Source organism: Puma concolor, chromosome F2 (assembly GCF_028749965.1).
Source record: "Puma concolor isolate L17-30 chromosome F2, mPumCon1.1.hap2, whole genome shotgun sequence".
Taxonomy (NCBI): domain Eukaryota; kingdom Metazoa; phylum Chordata; class Mammalia; order Carnivora; family Felidae; genus Puma; species Puma concolor.
In genome coordinates, this window is record NC_141684.1 from 3,451,760 (window position 1) to 3,474,024 (window position 22,265).

Consider the following 22,265-nt stretch of genomic DNA (forward strand, 5'->3'; position numbering starts at 1 on the left):
GCTCGTTGGGGACAAAGAACCGGTCTCTGTAAAACGAAAGGACTGTGCACTTCTAGAAGAAAGTGTGAGGGAGCACAGGGCGGTTCAAAGAGGAAACCCATCAGTCCGGGACTGGCGCTGCCAGGGAAGGTGCCCTGCAGCGGAAGGTCGGGGGGCAGCCCTGTGCTGGGGGGGAGGGCCCTCTGCGCCGAAGGACCACACCGAAAACACCAGGAGGCGCAGAAGGGGATGGCTTAGACGGGGCGAGAAAAGGGCCGCGGGTTTGCCCCAAAGTCCAGGCCTGGGCTTTGAACGCCCAGCAGCCGGGTGGGCGGGTCGCCCCGCTGCAGAGGGAGACGGGCGCGGGACCCACCGCCTCCCACCCCCCTGCGTCGGGTTCCCCTGTCGCGTATTTCTGGGCGGAAAAGGGCGTGCCCAAGAGTCAGGCCGTAGGTCCCTCCCGGCCTGCAGCTGGCCCGCCCCGCGCGGGGACCTCGGAGCCTCTGACGCACTCGGAACGCCCGCGACTGGCCAGGTTTCCCCGGCAACGAGCGTCGAACCGCGGTCCCGGCGCTCGCGCCCATTCGTCACTTCCGGCCTCTCGTCGCGTACCCTGCGGCCTGTGGAGAGGTTCCAATTGGGAGCATCTCTCCCCGTGTAGCTGGGCTGTCGTGACGGGGTTGGGATTAGCCAACAGCCAACTCGGATTCTGCGGGAGGAGCTGTTGGGGACGCAGGTGGAGCTTGGCTTCCGTCGTCCTGCCAGTCGCTTTCAAATCCGCCCCCTGGGCGCCGCGGTTAAAGGACGCCTAGCTGCCAGATCTAGAGCATGCGCACTTCCCACCGACGCAGGTTTACTGATCCGCTGCTCCGGGATTTCTGCGCAGCCCGTGGGATTGCTGAAGGGCGGGCCGGGGGCGTGTCGGTGGTGGGGCGTGTCGCGCGAGCGAAGGCTTTGATTGGTCAGTTAGAAGCCCCGCTATGCGACCCGCTGTCGACCTCTGGCGGGCTCTGGAGTTTCATTCATTCGCTCATTCATAGAATGGATTGATTCACTCAACTTTCCCTGAGTACGTTGTGTCGGAGCTTGTGCTCGGCGCTGGGGATTTAGACCCGAGTCGGACTCCAGGAGTCCACGATTTGGCTGGCTCACTCCTTTGCAACCGTGTCGCCTCTCTTCTCCGCCCTTGCAAAGGGAGGGGACACCCATCCCATCCTCCTGCAAGGACCTCAGCGGAGAGCTCCCCCGCCCCAAAGCAGCAGTGGAACACTGAAAGGCTTTACCTCGGAAAAGAGTGTAGCTCTTCGCGCGGGTGTCATGAAGTTTAACCTGAGCTTTGGCGCTTCTCTTGGTTTGAATCCCGGCTTTGCCCCTCACTCTCTCTGGCCTCTGGTTGTCCAGCGCTGGCTAAGACTCGAGTCTGAGTAATGCCAAGGTGAAGGATTTCGTAAACCAAAATCAAAGTTTGACCTCCAGGTCCAAAGCACCCTGTCGAACCAGCACAGTGGTAATAAAACTGAGTTGTAAATATCCGCTGTCTGACTCTGTGTCTTGTTTCCCAATTGTTCCACACTCAGGAGGGGAGAACAGGGATGTTATTGCTTAGTCCCCTTAAATCAGAACAACCTACCTCGTAAAGTCCTCATGAGGGTTACGAGAAATTTTGTGATCAGCATATTGCACGTTACCTGCCAGGTAAGTGGTGGCTTTTGTGATTTTATTACTGTGAGGGAATAGATGGGAAAGACCGGCTCCAGTGGCTGGTGTTTAGTGGTATTAGGTAGTTGTAGCTAACAAAATGAACCTCTTCCCTTTTCCCTTGGGAACTAGAGAGCCCAAGTGAGACAGGGCACTACAGGCGTGTTTGAGTAGACTGCAGGGTAGAACAGAGCCCTACAACACGGAGAGGGGTAAGGAACCCTTTATGCTCTTGGGGAATCAGAAATCCTGAGGGGTGATGGACTTGGCCCAAAGTGGGGAGATCATATCGCTTGACCAGAACACTTGTGGTCAGGACAACAGGCATAAACTGGGATTGTTTCAGAGAAATCAAGGTATGTGGCCACCCTCTCCCAAAGCTGAAGAAGCAGCATGTGACAGTGTTGAGACGGAACCCCAGTCGGCCCCACTGTGTCTCAACACGCTTTCTCCTATGTGATTTTATTGAATCCTGGCGACCGCCCATGAAGTGATTATCCTCGTTTTATGGATGAAGACATTGAGGTTGTGTAGTTAGTGAGTGATGGGGAAGGTGCTCTCCCTGCACTCGTGACTCATGTTTCAGTGACGGTTCTCAACTCCACAAAGCCTCCTGGGCGTTGGTCCTCATCTTTGGGATGTTTCTGATAAGCCTCAAATTCTGCCTCATTTTATTGGAGAACTTCCTAATAGAGCTCTGTATCATCAAACTTTCCACCTCCACTAAGACTTTTGTAGAAGGGATCTGGTATGGGTGAGGTTGAACCTGATTACTTTAGAGGCTCCTTCCAGTCCAACCTGAGTCCATCTACAGACTCCTGGAGAGCAGATTTTGTGATCTTCTTTGAATTCTGAACATTCAGATGAGACACTCGGGAAATGTTAAAGCTATGAAAGGGGCACAACTCCAGGAGCAAGACAGCCCTGGACTGGTGTGGACACCCCCATGGATCCATTTGAATGCCAGCCCGTACATTCTCTGGCCTCAGCTTTCTCGTTGGTAAAAATGTAGGCTAGTCTCCTTCTCTCCCTCTCTCTCTCTCTCACAGACTTGCTGGAACAATAAAATAAATTAGTATAAGTGAGTGCACCGTAAACAGAGAAACACTGTACTAAAATAGCAGTGTTTCCTTTTGCCAGCTTTCAGTCTTGCTTTTTAATTGCTTGTCTTATTCATTTAGAGAATAAGCACAGAGGAAGACTATGGAAAGAGCACAGGCCATGGAGTCAGACAGCCCTGGATTTGAATCCCTAAATGACACCAGCCATTTGTGTAACCGCAGCCAAGCGGTGTGTCCCTTCTGGACATCAACACTAAGAATAGCTACTCTGCATGGAGGTTACGAAGACAGTGTGAGCTAAGTCATGGAGCTCTGCTCCTGGCACACAGACCTCCATCAAGGGTGGCCCAACAGATGGCTGTTTTCTGTAACTGTCAGCATTCGCTCCTAGTGCCGTGGAGCAGGCACTATGGGCATCTTTTTGTGTTGTCATGAAGGCGCTCTCGCTCAGTCCCTGTGTGCCTCTGTTGAAAACACCTCCTGGTTCTCTGGTATGCTGGAAATCTGCTCTACTCGTTTTTCCCTGAAGATCTGTTCTGCTTAGAACTCATTCCTACTCTTTGGAAAACAATTCAATAAAAACTCAATTGGTTTTCCACTGGCCCTGGACGAGGATGAGGGATAGCATTTTATTATTTTATAGAAAACATGAATAATAAAGTAAGTCATAAAACAGCACCGGGCACGTAGCAAAGAGGCAATAAATGCTTGCCTGACTCAAAGCAAACATGGGTTTTCATGGCTGCTGTATTTGCTGAGGGGACCGTTCTGGTCTTCTATTACATTAAAAGAATTAATTAATTAAATTTAAGTAGACTTCATCGCCAGCTGGGAGCCCAATGCAAGGATTGAACTCAGGACCCTGACATAAAAACCTGAGCTGAGATCAAGAGTCCAATGCTTAACCGACTGATCCAGCCAGGTGCCCCTAGAAACATTTTTTTTTTTTAATTGAAAAAGAAATACATGCTCATGGTAAAATATTTAAACAGAACACAAAGATGCACAAGGGAAAGAGTGTCTCCCTCCACCACCCTCAGTTCTCGAAGCCCTTTCTGGAGATGCACCATTAACAATTCCTTGTGTGCCTTTCCAAACATGCTGTGGATGACCTAAGGTATGTATGTAAATTCCTTTTAAATTTATTTTTAAAATAGAGAAGTTTAAATCCTTAAGTGGCTTCTGCCCTCTGGAACAGCTGCCCCGCCCCCGGTACATTTCGGGGTCGGTGGGGGCTGGGTGTGGATGGATTGGATTGCTGGGGCCCTCCAGGGGGGTAGAGGTTCCACCCACGAGGGATCGGACCTCGCTCCTGCTCTGGCTCTGACCTTTCACCTCGCGCCCCTGCCCAGCCCGGCTGCTGCGCGGGTGAAGCACGCCTAGGAGGACGCTTAGACCGCGCGTGCCTCAGTTTCCAAGCCTGCAAAAGGAGGACTTCTACAGCCAACAGGTAGTTCTGAACATCAGCGATCCCTTCTGTGGGTGCTTGGTCCCCGGGGCGGAGGGGAGCCTGGCAGGGGGAGGGGGCGGTGGGCTGACACTTTAGGGGTCTTGCCGGGCCTCGGCAGGGGCGTTGAAGTTTGAGCAGCGCGCCTCGAGGGGATTAGAAAGTGGCGCAGAGACACACACCCTGCGGGGTGTGACGACCCAGGAGGGGAGGCTTTCTCCCGGTATCTGCTGTCCCTTCCCTCCCTTCCCCTCTCTTCTCCTTTCCCCTCTCTCTTCCCCCTCCCTGCGGCCCTCCGCGTCTCTCGTAAAACCCGGAGCGGAGCCCGGGCCCGGACTGGCCCCGCGCATGCGCAGGAGGGTGCCGGCGCGGCCGCCGGTAGGAAGCGCCAGCTCTGAGTAGGGGGAGCGGCCGCAGAGGCAGCTCGGCTCCGCCGCCCGTCAGGCCGTCGGCTCCTGCTCCGGGCCCGGGGCGCCGGCTGTGTAAGTGCGAGGTGGGGGGCTCCGGGCCGGGGTTCGGCCGGCTGCGGGAGGGCTGCCTGTGTGTGGCGGCGAGCGACGGCGCGAGTCAGCCCGCACCTGCCCGGGCCGGGGTCCAGTTCGCACCCGCCCCAGCCCGTGACCCTGCCCGGCTCCCGCCGCACACGTGTCCAGGGCCGCGTCCGCACCTGCCACCCTGGGGTCCCGGGCCCTGCTCTCCGCGGCGCGCGGCGGCGGCCCCCTCCCCTCTTGCGCCGAGCCGGGTCTGGGGACCCCCGGCGGGCGCCGGTCTCTCTCCCGGCTGGGCGCCCGGCCTGCCCGGGGCTTCCCCCCCGTGCCTGCCATCCTGGCTCTGCGCGGGGTAGAGAGTGCCTCCGAGTGAGCTCGGCGCCCGCAGGCGCTCTTCCCCGGGATGAGATCTTCGCGTGGTCAACTCCGGCTGACCCCACTGGGGTGGCGGGGACAGACGCGTGCCCGCACTCTGCTTGCCTACGCTCCTCTCCCTCTCGGGAACCGCCGGCACAGATGTCTTTTAACCCACGGTTTTCTGGTGTTCAGACAGGGTGCTTGTTGAGTTCCTATGTTTTTTTTTTCTAGAGAGAGGGATTAAAATGTTGAACAGGGCTCGGTTTAGTTCAAAATGAACTGAAGGCGTGGGGCTGTGACATCCTCCATCCATCACCGCCCCCCCCCCCCCCCCCCCAGTTTAAACTAGTGACTGGCAATTTTTGAAAAATAATTGCAGCCAGTTCCTAATCCAGCCCAGCGAGTGCTTGTGAACATGACACAACAGCATCGGAGGCATGATGTTGGAGACCCAGGAATATTGCCACACTAAAGATCTCCTGGCAGGGTTCTGTTTGTTTTTCTTAAATTGTGTGGCAGACTCGTAGTATAGAGGGAAAAATAGTTGTCAAGAAGTATAACTATTTATTTATTAATTATTATTTTATTATTTAAATTTTTTAAAATGTTTGTTTTTGAGAGAGAGAGAGAGAACATGAGTTGGGGGGGGGCAGGATCCTAAGTGGGGGAGGGGCAGAGAGAGAGAGAGAGAGAGAGAGGGAGACCTAGGATCCCAAGCAGGCTCCAGGCTCTGTGCTGTCAGCACTGAGCCCCACGTGAGGCTGGAACTCACAAACTGTGGGATCATGACCTGAGCCGAAGTTGGACGCTCAACTGACTGAGCCACCCAGGTGCCCCAAGAAACGCAATTTTTTAAATAACTGGTTTATTGAGCTATCACTCACATACCACAAAATCCACCCATTTAAAATGTACAGCCGCATGGTTCTGCTATATTCACAGTTGTGCAACCATCGTCGTATCAGAACATTTTTTATCAGTTCAAAAAGAACTCCTTTCTCCTTGCTAGCGACTTATTCTCTGGTCCTGCAGCCCCTAGTTTACTTTCTGTCTCCAGGGATGTGCATGTTGTGGGCATTTCATATAAGTGGAGTCATATACAGTGCATGGCCTTTTGTGATTGGCTGTCTTTCACATAGCATGTCTTCAAAGTTCACCCACGTGGTAGCTGTATCATCAGTACTTTGTTCCCCTTTTATGGCTGAGTAATAGCCTGTTGTTGGATAGACCACATTTTGGTTATCCGTTCATCAGTTGATGGACACTGGTGGTGTTTCCATTTTTTGACTATTAAGAATAAGGCCGCTGCGAACATTTGTGGACAAGTTTTTGTGTGGGCGTATGTTTTCGAATCTCTTTGGTAGGTACCTCCGGGTAGAATTGCTGTTTATACGGTAGCTTTATGTTTAGCTTTTGGGGGAACTACCATGTTGAAGAAATGTAGTTTTGATGTTTTAATATTGTGTTAGATGAGTCTCAGGCACTACGACTGGCTCAATGCTGGGTCTTATTTCATCACCTTCTCCCTTGAAGAAGCCAGTGGAAAAGCATGAACCTGGCACCTGGTGCCAGCTTGTCACTTACCATTAGGAGATGGTGAGCAGAATGACTGAGCCTTACCTCATCTGTAGGATTAAAGACAATAATACTTCTTTCTTAGGATTGATGGGAAATCTCAATAGGGCACGTTATAGAGAGCCCAGTGGATTTCTTTTCTCCAGCTTGCGTGAGACCAGTTTCCTCCCGTGTTAGATGCGTATTTTGAATTTGGGGCAAAAGTGAAGAAGTTTGCTGAAACTGAGCCGCCTCAGGGATAATCCTTGCGTGAGGCTGCTGTAAGGTTTATTGACCTGGGGCGTGGATTTGATTGCTGGTGTCTTTTAGTGCCTTGTTAGAACTGGAAGGGACCCAGAGGGATCATTTGGTTCAGGGTGACTTATTTGTTTAGATTTCATAGATTCGTAAATTCCGAAAAACTGGGGGTCAGAGACAGGCATGCCAGTGTTAGTGTTGGCCTAGATAGGACAATGGAAAAATAACCGCCATCTATTCTCACCAACATTTTGTAAAAACCAGGGTGTTTTAAGGCCAAAAAATGTGGAAGCTCATTACCATCAATTACAATAGTAGTGAATATTTGTAAAGCACCTACTAAATTTATGTAAGGTTAGTTTTATTCTGGTTTTTCTCATTTTACTTGAGGCTAGGGAAACGGAACACCTGTCCTGAGACCCATGTCCAGGACCCCCCGTCCACCCATCTTCAGGTGGATCTGTGCCTATAACACATCTGCCTCTTTTTTTTTTTTAAGTTTGTTTATTTTTTAAGAGAGAGAGCGCGCGCATGAGTAGGGGAGGGGCAGAGAGAGGGAGACACAATCCGAAGCAGGTTCCAGGCTCTGAGCTGTCAGCACAGAGCCTGACGCGGGGCTCGAACTCACGGACCGCAAGATCATGACCTGAGCCGAAGTCGGACGCTCAACAGACTGAGCCACCCAGGCGCCCCTGCACCTGCCTCTTTTGTGTCTCAGTTTTCTTGCTCAGAGAAGAAGGCATTGCAGGACTAAGCAGCACACCCTGCTGACAGAGGACAGGTGCAGAGGCGAGGCTCTAAAACTACTTGACCTGGGGACGCCTGGGTAGCTGGGTTGGTTGAGCATCTGACTCGATTTTGGCTTGGGTCTTGGTCTCACGGTTGGAAGATTGAAGGGCCCGCTTGAGATTCTCTCTCTCCCTCTCTCTCTCTCTGTCCCTCCCCCATCTCTAAAATAAGAAAAAACCAACCCCTCCCCCAAGTCCTCCAAAACTAGTTGACCTGCTGACAAGTAGGCTGTAAGCTCCTTGAAGTTGGACCTTCTCCCTTTTTCAACTGTTTAGAAATTTTAAAATACAGACGACAGCAAAAGTATATGTAATGTTTATGTATAGTTTAAAGAATGGCAAAACTCCTGCCCCCATGTCTGCCATTCAGCTTAAGGAATGGGACAGAACTACTACTTCTGAAGCCTGCTGTGTCTCTCTCGAACTGCACTCCTCTCTGCCATGCAAGGAACCACTACCCACATTTATTTTTCTTTCTTTTTTTTATAATATGATTTATTGCAAATTGGTTTCCATACGACACCCAGTGCTCATCCCAACAGGTGCCCTCCTCAATGCCCATCACCCACGTTCCCCTTTCCCCCACCCCCCATCAACCCTCAGTTTGTTCTCAGTATCCAAGAGGGTTTTATGGTTTGCCTCCCTCTCTCTCTGTAACTTTTTTTCTCCCTTCCCCTCCCCCATGGTCTTCTGTTAAGTTTCTCAAGATCCACACGTTTTTACAACATTTCATCAGCCCCAAAAGAAACCCTGTATTCTGTTAGCAGTTGTAGTTGTATCTGGTCTTGCTGTTGGGGAGGGGGACACATGCCCCTCCTCAGTAGTGATTCTTGGCTGTTCTTGACAGTCTATATATACATATATAGACTTCCCGGTAGGAAGTCTAATCAGAGTAGCATTGAATCTATATACCAGGTTGGGGAGGATTAACATCTTTCTTCTCTTTGTACTCATGAATATGTGTGGGACCCTGTCTTTTCCTCTGTACGGAGCCTGGCATGTGGGAGGTTGTCACTAAATGTTGGGCATGTGAATGATGAGCTTTTACGCATCATTAATGTCAACCAGAGCCCCTCACAAAAATGAAAACTAAACCTTGGTGAAACTATGCGACTCATGGTCACATAGCTTGACAGCCAGGGACATACTCGAAGGACTTGTGCCTGCCTTCATGTCCTCTGCCACCTAATGGGCTGGCAGCATCCTTTTTGCTGATAACGTGGGTTACTTGGCTGCTTTAAATTTCATTACTTCGATCTTATCTGTAGGTGGCTTTTCTTAGGTGGGTCTAGGTGTGATGTGTGCACATGTTAATAAGAATCTGTATTTGGGAGAGCTCATGGCTTGTATAGAGCCTGGCTCAGAGTGCCCGCTGAGCCCCTGCAGGAAGTGGGAACGCCATAGCAAAGGCTGGGATTTCCATCGTGACTCAAAATTCCCAACTTCTGTAACCTGTGACACCTCGATTTTGGGTGCAAACGTACTGAATAACTTGGTGACACTTCACCGTACAGCACTGTGGAGAGAAGGCCTGTGTGCTTGTCCTTGTCTTTTCTTTCTTTCTTTCTTCTATGCACTTGTTCTCCTGGGCCTCGTGGACACTTCATGCCTCCACAGCGCCCAGGACTTGCAGGTGCTGCCGCGACATGGTCCTTGTCCGTAGGGCCTGTCCACGGTGCTTGTCCGTAGGACCTGTCTGCATGCGGTCCTTGTCCGTAAGGCTTGTCCTTGTCCCTAAGGCTTGTTCTTGTCCTTAGGGCCTGTCTGTGGTGCTTGTCCGTAGGGCCTGTCTGCCGTCCTTGTCCGTAAGGCTTGTCCTTGTCTTTGTCCACAGGGCCTGTCCTTGTCCTTGTCGTAGGGCCTGTCCACGGCACTTGTCCGTAGGGCCTGTCTGTGCGTGGTCCTTGTCCGTAAGGCTTGTCCATAGGGCCTGCCACGGTGCTTGTCCTTAGGGCCTGTCTGCGGTCCTTGTCTGTAAGGCTTGTCCTTGTCCTTTTCCATAGGGCCTGTCCATGGTGCTTGTCTGTAGGTCCTGTCTGCGGTCCTTGTCCGTAAGGTTTGTCCTTGTCCTTGTCCATAGGGGCTGTCCTTGTCCTTGTTGTAGGGCCTGTCCGTGGTACTTGTCCGTAGGGCCTGTGTGCGGTCCTTGTCTGTAAGGCTTGTCCTTGTCCATAGGGGCTGTCCTTGTCCTTGTCGTAGGGCCTGTCCGCGGTGCTTGTCCATAAGGCTTGTCCTTGTCCTTGTCCATAGGGCCTGTCTGCGGTGCTTGTCCATAGGGCCTGTCCTTGTCCGTAGGGCCTGTCCTTGTCCTTGTCCGTAGGGCCTGTCCGTGGTCCTTGTCCGTAGGGCCTGTCCATGGTCCTTGTCTGTAGGGCCTGACCACTGCCATTCTGGGCCTCCCTTTGTCTCTGCGCAGTGAAGGCCTGGACCAGATATGTGTTTTGCTGTTGCTTTTAAAGCCATGCCTCCTTTTAAGAAACAGAAAACCTTAAATCTCTGCCTTCGGCCCCGGCCCTTGAGGGCTTGAGAAGTCTCCCAGGGACTGCCATACCTCTCTGTTGAACGCTGCGGTGGGTGTGGTTCTTTCTGAGGCAGCGTGGAAGAGAATGTTTGGAGAATGCCTGCTAGGAGGGGTAGGGGGCCGTGTGGCACCTGCTGTGGGGCTCGGGCTCAAACACTGCCTCTCAGGGGGGCTCTCTTTGCCTCAGGTCCTTCACCAGTAGAGTTGAGGTGGTGTTACGGAGAGGTTTAAGTGAGATACTACACATATAAACCATTTTTGTCCTGTAGACCGGAGTTCAAATCCAGATCTTCTGATTCCACTGTGGTTCTTCTCATTATGTCCTGCCAAGGGGAAGAGGGAGCAGTTCAGTGGTTCCATCGGCACCTGGCTAGGTGTTGGAAATAGACAATGAGAGACGCGCTTTTTCTGCAGGACCTCGAGGCCTAGGCCGAGAGCTGTGGTATTGTGATAAGAGCCGTGGTGGCCGTGTGCAGGAGTCCAAGGACAGATTGTAGCCCGTGGCTTTGCATGGGGCTTACCCGGCCTCCCCGGTTGTGAGCGTCAGAACCACCATATCCCAAGGTGGGCCGACAGCCTTCAACACCCGTGCACCTCAAAGTCCCCTTTCTCTCTTTGGGCAGGGTCTTCAAAATGAGTGTCCCTGACTACATGCAATGTGCCGAGGACCACCAGACTCTCCTCGTGGTGGTGCAGCCTGTGGGCATTGTCTCGGAAGAGAACTTCTTCAGGATCTACAAGAGGATCTCCTCCGTGAGCCAGATCAGCGTGCGGGACTCCCAGCGGGTGCTCTACATCCGCTACAGGCACCACTACCCACCGGAGAACAACGAGTGGGGCGACTTCCAGACCCATCGCAAGGTCGTGGGCCTCATCACCATCACAGACTGCTTCTCGGCCAAGGACTGGCCTCAGACCTTCGAGAAGTTCCACGTGCAGAAGGAGATCTACGGCTCCACGCTCTACGACTCCCGCCTCTTTGTCTTTGGGCTGCAGGGGGAGATCACGGAGCAGCCGCGCACCGATGTGGCCTTCTACCCCAACTACGAGGACTGTGAGGCGGTGGAGAAGAGAATCGAGGACTTCATTGAATCCCTCTTCATTGTGCTCGAGTCCAAGCGTCTGGACAGGGCCACAGACAAGTCCGGGGATAAGATCCCCCTCCTCTGTGTCCCGTTTGAGAAAAAGGACTTTGTGGGACTGGACACAGATAGCAGGTAAGTTTACCTAGGGGCCCAGAGGCTTCGTGATAGGGCTGCTTCTGGACGGCAAGACGGGATAAGCAGATAGCAGAGTTTCACTGCAGTGGGGGGTGGACAGGTGCAGTCTGCAGTTTTCAGACTTGTAAGGATGGGCCAGCCAGCCTTCTGTTAAGGGAAATCCTTGCAGGGTTAGTGTGTACTCCTCCTCCCCCGTTTCAGACTCCTTGTGGGACCCCCTGCGCTGCTGTCCAACATGGTAGCCCCTTGTGGCTTGTGAGTACCAGAGAGGTGACCAGTCTGAGCTGAGATGTGCTGTACGTAAAATGCACATCAGGTATTGGGACTTAGCATGGAAAAAAGAAAATATCTCATTAATGTATTTTTTATTTTTTTAATGGTTATTTATTGTTGAGACACAGAGAGATGTAGAGCCCGAGAGGGACAGAGAGTGAGGGGAAGAGAGGATCCGAAGTGGGCTCCGTGCTGACAGCAGAGAGCCTGACGAGGGGCTCGAACTCATGAACTGTGAGATCATGACCTGGGCTGAAGTCAGATACCTAACCGACTGAGCCACCCAGGCGCCTCATTAATATTTTTACATGTCAGATGGTAGTATTTTACGTGTATTAGGTTAAACAAAATATTAAAATCAATTTCAGACTGCAGCAACTGGAAGGAAAGTCTTATTTCCGTGGCTCACATTTTATTCCTATTGGATAGCACTGCCTCAGAGCCCAGTTTGAAACTTTGATTCATCCTTGTCTCTTTGATTCGTAGATAAGGTGCCAAAGCAGGAGAAGCGCCAGAGCTAGGAGCTAGCTGAGCTGAGCAGGAAAGGAGGTCTGGCCGCCCAGGCTGGGTGCTGCGCATGGGTCAGGCCCCTTCTTCCTACGATAGCCACAGCATCTGACTCCTCGCTGACAGTCAGCCTAGACAAGCATCATCAGGGTGTCAGAAACACCACCAGGGACTTCCCAAAGAGCTCCTTATACAGATGAAAGTGTGTTCACATTCTCTGTATTAGAGGGGGTGTTGGACAGAGCAGGAAAAGATCAGGCTTCACATTTCCCCTGAGATTCAGTCAACAACTGAACTTTGCCCCAGAATTGCAGGTTAGCTCTCTGTGCTGTTTGTTCCCCCAGTCTGTCCCCTGCTCTGCTTCCCTGTGCTGTGGCCATTGTGTCCATGCACGGAAGAGAACGACATGTGATAGTTTGCCTAGAGGAGGTCCCCTTGAGTGAGGGAGAGTGTCGGCTTCGTGGCCTTGGGCACCTAGTCTCTTAGTCCCCTTCTTCTTCTTCTTCTTTTTTTTAATATTTATTTTTGAGAGAGAGAGAGAGAGAGAGAGAGAGAGAGAGCAAGCGAGCAGGGGAGGAGCGCCAGAGCGATCCATAGAGATCAGAGTGATCCACAGAGACCAGAGCAATCCACAGAGATCAGAGCGATCCACAGAGATCAGAGCGATCTATAGAGATCAGAGCGATCCATAGAGATCTAGAGTGATCCATAGAGACCAGAGCGATCCGTAGAGACCAGAGCTATCCAAAGAGACCAGAGCGATCCATAGAGACCAGAGCGATCCATAGAGACCAGAGCGATCCATAGAGACCAGAGTGATCCAAAGAGACCAGAGTGATCCATAGAGATCTAGAGTGATCCATAGAGACCAGAACGATCCAAAGAGACCAGAGTGATCCATAGAGATCCACAGCGATCCATAGAGATCAGAACGATCCAAAGAGATCCAGAGCGATCCAAAGCGGGCTCTGCACTCAGAACAGTGAGTCCGATGTGGGGCTCAAACCCAACTGTGAGATCATGACTTGAGCCAAGGTCAGACACTTACCTGATTGAGCCACCCAGGTGCCCCTTCTTCTCCTCCTCCTCCTCCTCCTCCTCCTCCTCCTTCTTCTTCTTCTTCTTCTTCTTTTTTTTTTTTTTTAAAGTTTATTTATTTTGAAAGAGAGACAGAGCATGTGCACATGAGCTGGGAGGGACAGAGAGAAGAGAGAGAGAATCCCAAGTAGGCTAAGCACTGTCAGCACAGAGCCCAATGTGGGGCTCGATCCCACAAACTGACATGAACTGAGCTGAGATCAAAAATCAGATGCTTAACTGACTTGAGCCACCCAGGTCCCCCTCTGTGTCCCTTTCTGTAGATTGTGGATCAGGGTCTCCGGGGTGAGGCTTAAGTAACCCAGTGTGCATGCTGGCAGAGTGCCCACTGCAAAGTAGGTGGTCAGTAAGTTTCTTGAATTTACCTAAGGTCAGACACTGCCCTTCTGCTTGTTGGTAAGTTGGAGGAGAAATTGTCACAGAACCGAGAAAAACCAGGCCCTAGGCCAGCCCTGTGAGTGGGGAGCACAGAGTAGCCCAAGTTCCACCTGCCTGTGGTGCTTTGCAGGGTCTGGGGTGGTGTTCATTTCCTCGCCACACACTTTTAGTGGCCTAAGGAAGGGGCAGGCATGTTGCACCTGTGACCTGTGCTCAGTCCTCCTGGTGGCCCTGTGGTCTACATGCTGGTCCTCCCCTTTTACGCCTCGGGGCCGGGGTGGCAAGGTGTAGGAGCTGGTCAGCCACGAGGGACAGAGCTATGGTGCCCACTGAGCCCTCTCCACAGCGTGCTCAGTGGGGCGGGTGCCCTGGCCACTGTCCCTTACCACATGGGGCTGCACCGTGCACACAGCCCCTGCACTCCCCAGCTGCAGTGGCCTGTGGTGTGGGCATGGACTGGCTTGTCCCTGCCGCCCAGACCAGTGGGGGAGAGGCTGAAGCCTCAAAGGCAGCCGGGAACCCCGCTCTGACCCCATGCCTGGGACATCCTCCTTTGCTACACGAGGCACCAGTGACATATTTTAGTCATCGACTTCTTGGCTTTGAGGTTGCAGACCCACCAGGGAATGCCAGCTTGTTCTTGCCCTTTGAAATCTATGCTCACGGTTTGAAGGGAGAGACAGGACTGTCTTGGGACACTGCCTGGCACGTGCCGGGTAATAATATCAGCAAGCATCGAGTGAGGGCCTCCACGTGCCAGGTGTGGCTCTAGGCCCCAGAAAAGCGGCAGTGGATTGAACTGGCCTCCCGGTGGGTCCATTCTGCTCTGAGTGCTGTAAACACTCAGCTCTCTTTTGACCTCAAATGAAATACATTCTTCTGTAATCTCTGCTAACACTGTTGCTCTCACTGCTGTGTAGCGGGTTCCGTTCCTGCAGCTCTTGTAGGAGCGTCCAACTGAAATGAGATCGTATTCTGCAGCTCACAAGGAAATGTCTAGGTGAAGGCCAAGTTTCGGTTGGTGCACTGGCCACATGGATAGGCCCTGTGGCCGACTCGGCTGAGTGCAGGCCCCACACTTCCCAGTAACGTGGGGTGCGCGTGTATTTTACTTGAACATCCCGCGTGCCCCTGGCCTCATGAGAGCCCATTGGTAGGTTCCTGGACGTGCAGTGTCGTAGGCGTGAAAGTTATTTTTGTTCTTGTGTGTTTCTAATTTTTGCTTGTTCCTCTTTCTTTTCTTTTCCTTTTTTTTTTTTTCTGTCATACCGCCCTGTGAGTATGTTGTTGGGTCTGAAAAGGTAGGCTGTGAACATATTGCCTTGCAAATAGCTAGATTTCCCTGTGTGCTGCCTTCTCATTGCCTTTACTGCTTTAAAAAACCAAAACTTACCGCTGCCTGGATCCGTATTACTCTGATCATGTTTTTATTTTTGAATCATCTTATTAAAAGATTTTTTTTTTTTTTTTTTGCTTTTTTAGCACGTAACCCATGGGTGTTTGATATCTGTTTAAAATATTTGCTTTGGGGAACTTGTTTGGTCTTCCTTCGCATTTGGTGACAAACGAGCCCTGATTCATCTTTTTTGTTCGTTTTGAAGAAGTGAGATGCTAATTGATTTGGGTGGCTTCGCGGGCTTTTCCGCAGGGCATCTTAACCTGTAAAGTCTAAGACAGCGGCCCCTCGCTCCATTCTGGCTTTTGAATGAGCACCTCGGGCACGTGTTTCCTGGCTGTTGCTGTGTGATGTGCATGACGGTGCTTTAGCTCCCGCGGCGGTCACCGGTGCAGGGACGCGATGGGACGCCGAGGAGGGCACGGTTGCCCCTTGCCCACCCCTGCAGCATGCTACTGACTTCACTTCACCTTAGCAGCTCTCCCTCATAAAAGGGCAGAGACTGTCCCAACAGTCTGCACCGGTCTCATGCCCTTTTATGACAGGGACTGTTTCTAAGCATTAGGAAAACGTGGCCTTCTCAATAGCTGGTTCATTTGGATCTTGTGGACACAGGGACCTCTGTGGTTGACCACAGCTGACTTTGTGTGTTAGCCAGTAGGCATGCAGAGCCGGGTCATGGGGTTCACCTGAGCGGTCGAACGGGCCCTTACTTGCAGCAGCCTTTACTCTTCATGAAACCCTGTGTTGGTGAGAATTAGCCGTTTCTGTGTTTGTTGAGGCTCACGTCTGTCACTGAAGGGCGTGTCATTAGTTTGCGGCGGGGGAACTCCAGCAGTTAACCCAGCTCGGTCCTGGAGGGAGAACCTGGGGCTGATCCAGGTCCTTGTGTTCCCCCGCCCCGGCCCAGCTCCCCCGGCGGGGAGGTTTTGCCGCGGCCACCGTGCTGGCCAGGAGGCCCTGATTTCTTCTTTAATGCTCTGGCCCGAAGGGGAATACTTTTGTCCTCCGTTTACTTTGCCTCAGCTGAGACTGGCTGGACTTTCAGAAAGAGTCCCTCATGTTCCGGGGTGGGGGACTAAGGCAGGAGTGCGGTGTAGCAAGTACGACAAGCCGTCCGCCTTCAGAGAGGCAGGGCAGGGATGCTGTGATGGCCGGGCTGTGCCCCGGAACCCGGGACCTTTCCTGTTGCTCCCTAGGCCCCAGGGGACTGGTGTAAGAGTGGCCTTGCCCGGCCTCCTCCCTTCTCACCTGCTCACCTCTGGCACGTAGGTGCATTCAGCGGGAGCTCTCCCAGACCTCGGACCCTTCAAAGTTCAGACTGCGGGACAGCCATGAGCCTCTTTTTCTGGGCCGTCTTCTCGGCCTCCTGTGCGAGACCACGTGCCTTCCCTGAGTGTCGGTGCCAGGAGAGCCCTCCCTCTCTTCAGAGGGCTGTGACACTCAGCGCACGCCTGCCGTGTCCTGCACTGAGGTATACTTAGGGACAGAAATGTCACGGCTCGTCACTGGGCTGGGGGCGGGGGGGTGGGGTGAGGAAAAGAGGAAATCAAGTGAGAAAGTCAGGGTTTTGACCTGAACAGCTGGGCCTGTGGTGGGGCTGTCTGCTGGGAAGGACTGGAGGTACCTGCTGGGGGTCAAATTCCAGAGCGAATGTTGGACGTGTTTTTACATGCCTGTATTCGTTCGATATTCAAGTGACCGTTTCAAAGAGGCAGTTGGATTTATGAGCCTGGCGTGCAGGTGACAGTGGACTGGAGAGACACCCTGGGAGGTGTCGGTATGTGGTTTGTGTTTAGAACCAAAGGTGTGGGTGAGCTCACCTAGCGAGGTGTAGACTGGGGCGGGAGGAGGGGCCGGGGCTGTGACCAGTGGGCTGGAGGGAAGCCCGGTATGTTATTCAACATACAAACTGGGATTTTGGGAGCTGGCGCCATTTATCTTAAAAGCACTGGAGGGCAGGGCAGCTGCTAAGGAAGCCCGGGGGGGGGGGCGGGGGGGGGAGATGGTGTGCAGGACCTATATCCCGGGAGGACTGCTCCTGCAGCAGGAGGGTGGAGGAGAGCCCCCTGGGACCCAGAGTCGCATGGGGTGGTGGGATAGAGCCGCGCTGGTCCTTGAGGGAGGGCGCAGAGGCCTGAGGAGTCAGGGCGTCCCAGACTCCTGGTCTGTCCCATGGAGCAGAAGGCACGTTGGGTAGGGCTCTGGGGGGACTGGGAGCAGGAGCTGACCTGTAGGATTGGTGGATAGTTCTGGAATAGTCTTTCCCCCGCAAAGACTTTAAAAGAATCTCCTGAGCGTTGATAGTGACTTTGGAGGAAGCAGTTCTGTTTTGACCCTCCTAAGGGTAAGGCACGATGTTTGCGGGTTCAGAGAAGAGTGAGGGCCTGTCACGGGGCTTCTGTCACGAGGGGGAATAATGCCAGTTTAAGACGGGAAGGGGGCAGGGGAGGGGGAAGGTGCCGATTAGTCCCTACGTATGTCACTCAGCACCGTGGCAGTCTTCGCACGCTGAGCCACGTGTCGGGAGTTGACAGTAATGTTGCTGGAGGCAGGAAATGTGCGTTTGGATGCCAAGTCCTTTTCCGGTTGGAACGGAGAACACAGTGGTGCGTCCTGAACTTCTGTTCCGTTGACATTGTTGTCTAATTTTACTCAGTAGGGTGAAAAGTCCCTGCATGTTGGTATCACGGTGAGATGTTTTCACGGGTATTAAGTGGAAGTTTTGTTGCCCGTCAGGTCCGGTGGCTTGTGACACACACGTGAGAAGCCTTGACTTTGGGGCTTGGGCTGTGTTTGCTTTTCGTTTTAAATTTTTTTTTAATGTTTGAGACAGAGAGAGAGCATGAACGGGGGAGGGTCAGAGAGAGAGGGAGACACAGAATCTGAAACAGGCTCCAGGCTCTGAGCTGTGAGCACAGAGCCCGACGCGGGGCTCGAACTCATGGACTGTGAGATCATGACCTGAGCCGAAGTCGGCCGCCCAACCGACTGAGCCATCCAGGCGCCCCTGGCTGTGTTTGCTTTTTGTTCCTCCCTTCTCTGCTCTCATCCTCCTCGTCTCCCCAGATGCTCTCAGAGAGGCCCTGCTTTTAATGGGGTGAATGGTAACAGTGCGGTCGTGTTGTGGGGGGCAGCCCGGCCAAGACCTGAGGGACATAACAAGGGGAGATTTCCAGGAGACAGAGGGCTCTGTGTGTATTCTGAAGACGGGATAAGAGCCAGCCAGGTGAAGGGACCATGAGGGCGGCTCAGGTGGCGGGAGCGGCCCGGGCGGAGGCCTGGAGGCTCGTGGGGTTGGGGCTTGAGGAAGGTGTCCTGTGCTGGGGGGCGGGGGTCCGTGTCCCAGGCTTCAGGGTGGGGGCTGCTCCTGGTGGAGAGGACACTCGAGAGGGCCTGTCATACAGGGCTTCAGAGGAGCTTGGGTTTTATCAGAACTGACAACAGAGGGAGGCAGTGAACGGGTCAGTGGGGAGTGGCCTTTAGAAGAGGGTTCTTGGTTTTGGGTTCAGTGGAAGGAGGGGGTTGGGCCGGGCAGGAGCAGCTCAGTCCCTTTGAGACCCATCCATTCATCTGTTTATTGATAGCAAATGTGCTGCTGAGCATCCAGGGGAGAGGAATGGATACACAGTAGGAAGCAAAACGTATGTGTCATTTTGGGGCTTAAAGATGTCAGAAGTTGATTCAGCTAGAATGTTCTAGGAGCACAGCAGGGACGCCTGCCCAAAGTGCAGAGGTAGGAGGCAGGGAAGGCTGTCTTGAGAAGCTGACCATCAAATGAGGTGAGGCCTAAGGAGAGCATGAAGTAGTGAGGCAGAAGGTGGGGCCCGTGGTCACTGGGGTCGGGTAAGGCTGCAGAGCACAGGGGGGTGCAGTGGGGGAGCCAGAACTGTACTGGGGAACCTTGAAGGGTTTGAAGTGGGGGACTGAATCAGATTTATGCTTTGGGAAGGCCGCTCCGGGTGGGCGTGAGTGTAGCGGGGACGGAGTGGAGACTGGCGAGGGGCTCGTTGGAAGGCTGTGGAAGTATCCAGGAGGAGAGAGATGAGGGCGTCTGGCTGGGGATGCCAGGGTGGCATAGGTGTGGAGTTTTCTTATGGGGAGGGCTGGCTTGTTAGTGGGGGAGGGGGGCATGCTAACACTGCGTTGTGGCTGTGAAGGAGACTGGGCTTTCCTCTTCTCTCTCCCCTGCCTTACGTGATGATCTTAGTACAACCCATACTGGGAACAGAAAGACTAAATTCTGGGGTGACCAAAGAGTTTATAGTGTTTGTTAGAGTTAGATCTGTGAAGATTTAACTTTGTACTGAGATCTGTCAATAACACTCAGTTAGCTAGAAACTTCACGTCTTTTGGATTCCTGTAGGGGTTTTTATTCTTGATATGATGGGTTTCTCGGTGAGAAAAAAATTTAATATAGCTGCGATTTTTCTTGAAAAAAAAAAACACTTCTCTTTGAAGAAATTTAATATTCAAAAGAATAGGAATATTTAAAAAATGATAAACGAATATTTTGATAACATTTTTTTTTTGGTTTTCAGTTGATATGGAGGGAGAAGCCTTTGCATTATTTATAGCACATCCTTGCCAATATTTAAGGAGCTGTTGGTGACGCCCCAGGCCCCGCCCTCTCAAGGCATTATTGAAGCTGGCTCTAAAGTAGTGAAGATAAAGGTCTTATTTGCAAAAGCCAACGGCTGGCTTGTGATATGCAACATCACTCTCTTTATAAAATAATAGTAGGTTTGAATTTAAGGAAGTGGAAGGTGATTGATTTTCTAAAAAGCTGAAACATAAACTTTCTCATGCTGACGTTACAGTAGGAAAATTTGTGAAGGAAAATCCCACTCAAATATTGTCTGAGGGAAATGCATGGTGGAAGTCACATGTACCTCGTCCCTCTAGGAAATACCTGGCAGGTGTTTTTGAAGTCGGGACTGTTCCAGCTCACATACTGGCAATGATGGTTGCTGCCTCTCAATTACAGAGCCTACCGTTGCCTTCTTAGCATTTTTTTTTTTTGTTTTGTTTTTGTTTTTTTGTAGTGAGAGGGTTGAATAGTGCTTAGCCAGTGTGCTTTGGGGGCAGAAGTCGTGTGTGCTAGCAGTGACACATTTCCACGCGTTGTGTTTTTTAGACATTACAAGAAGCGGTGCCAGGGGCGCATGCGGAAGCATGTGGGAGACCTGTGCCTCCAGGCCGGGATGCTGCAGGACTCTCTGGTGCATTACCACATGTCCGTGGAACTTCTCCGCTCAGTCAATGACTTCCTGTGGCTCGGAGGTAAGGTCATCTCATGAAGATATCAGATATGTGATTGCAGCAACTGTTATTTGCAGTAAGAGAAAAGAGAAAAATGAAAAGGAATTCTAAATATGAAGGATGAGGGAGGAGAGGCAGTCGGCTGTCTGGTCGGTGTCGGGGATCGGCGGGGACAGCCCTCCTGCCGTGTCTGCTGCTGTGTCCCCACCCGGGCCTGCCCCGGCGTCCTGCAGGCACCCCCCACACTGTCCTGTATCATGGGCTGCCTTTCCGTGTTCCTCCGGGCTTGTTTGTTTTTAAGCACATCTTGCCCTCTGCTGATGCCATTCCCCAGCGAAGTCACCTCCTGCCCTCATTCTTCAAAACCCCGTGTGTACACGAGCTGGTGGACGGGTCAGCCAGAAGTGGTATGTCCACGCAGTGGAATGTCGTGAAGGTGTGAAAATGTGAAAAGTTACAGCACAGGGAGGATAGTCCGTCATACCGTAATACCGTGGAGTGGTGACAGAGGGTGACCGCACTTGTCGCGAGGAGCACCAAGTGACGTATGGAGTCGTCCAGTCCGTGTGGCATACACCCGAAACCAGAACCACATGGTACGTCCCCTGTACTTCGATAACATGAGAGACATAAAATGCGACGGACCTTGATAGCACCACGTAGAGTCAGAGGAGCCAGGCACAAAGGGCCACCTATCAGCTGCAGTGTCCAGAATAGGCAGAGAACTGATTCCTGGCTGCCAGAGGTAGAGGTGGCCGTGGAGTTTCTTTTGGGGCTGATGGAAACGTTCTGGAGTTAGACGGTGGTGATGGTCGCCCAACTGTCTGTGTACTAACGACTGCTGACTTGGGCACTTTTCAGTGGGTGAGTTTTGTGAGTTACATTTCAATTTGAAAAACTAAAGAAAGGAGGAAAAAACCTACTTCAAAGGATAGCCTTTTCTCACCCCTCCAGGTAGTGGGGGCCTGCAGAGTCTTGTCCAGAGCCCCATCTGTTGTGGAGCTTGCCCTTTGTGCTGGAATTGTGTGTTTACATGCATTTTTCCTTCAGGGACCATCTCCTTGGCGTGGGGTGGGACGCGTGGTCTGTGTGTGTCCATAACTCAGCTTATTGTACATGTTCCATAAACGCTTGTTAAATAAATGTTGTGTGGGTAAGGAGTGAAATCAGGTTCTTTCCTGGAAAGATTAGTCGGGAGGCCTGTGAGCTACTATGATAAATACAAGTCAGAATACAGTAATGGAGTAAGTTCTTTAATGGAAGTTTAGCAATGTGCTCTGGAACCATTAAATATAAGAAATTCTTAAAATGGACTTAAACTCCATAATTCGATTTAAGGGGGCTAGAGATTGGTCGGTGGAATATATCCATACTTCAGGGAGCTGTAACATTAGGGCCCCTGTGGTGGGCACTTATCCAGAAGGAAGGGTCCCTGCTCATGACCCACATAGGGACCAGCTGGGTCGGTAGTGTCCCTGAAGAAGGGGGGTGGGGGCACGGCCTGTGCTGTATGCTGTTTGCCTGGTCCAGTCTCTCACGAATGTGTAATGCCGTTTCCCAGAGGCTACGTGACCTGTGACATCACCACAGATTGAACACAGAGGTAGATGGGAGACTCCAACTCACTGTATCAAGCCGTACATTAAAGACATTTGTAAAAATATAAAACAGTACCAGCCTTCCAGCCTATATTTTTGTTTTGGAAAATAGTTACTGTTCATCAATATATAATATATAGTGGGATTATTATTTTAAAAAGGAATGAACACATACCTAGTAAAATCTGTTTTTAGTTATAGTTTCAAATATGGTAAATATCTGTCGATGTAACCTGCACAGAAAAAATTCTTTGTGATCCTCAGTGATTTTCACAGCGCGAAGGGGTGTTAAGACCAAAAGGTTTGGGGAGCGTTGCAGTCATAGACATGAACACTGTAGAGTAACTTAGAAGGCCTGGGGCCGAGCTTGATTCTTAGGGTC

General features: G+C 51.9%; 1 protein-coding gene across 6 annotated transcripts in view; it reads left to right on the top strand.

The window, feature by feature from the left end:
• Positions 1-4,532: 4,532 nt before the first annotated feature.
• Positions 4,533-22,265, top strand: part of TRAPPC9 (trafficking protein particle complex subunit 9) — a 568,037-nt gene continuing 550,304 nt past the window's right edge. For 5 of the 6 annotated variants that reach the window (XM_086696009.1, XM_086696010.1, XM_086696012.1 and 2 more), the window contains exons 1-3: positions 4,533-4,667; positions 10,775-11,368; positions 20,161-20,306. In XM_086696009.1, coding sequence (XP_086552135.1) covers positions 10,785-11,368; positions 20,161-20,306 — 730 coding nt within the window. In that variant the 5' untranslated portion in view covers positions 4,533-4,667; positions 10,775-10,784. Of the gene's footprint in view, positions 4,668-10,774; positions 11,369-14,893; positions 14,929-20,160; positions 20,307-22,265 lie in introns of those variants that run through there. The other variant, XM_086696014.1, reaches the window with a different exon arrangement.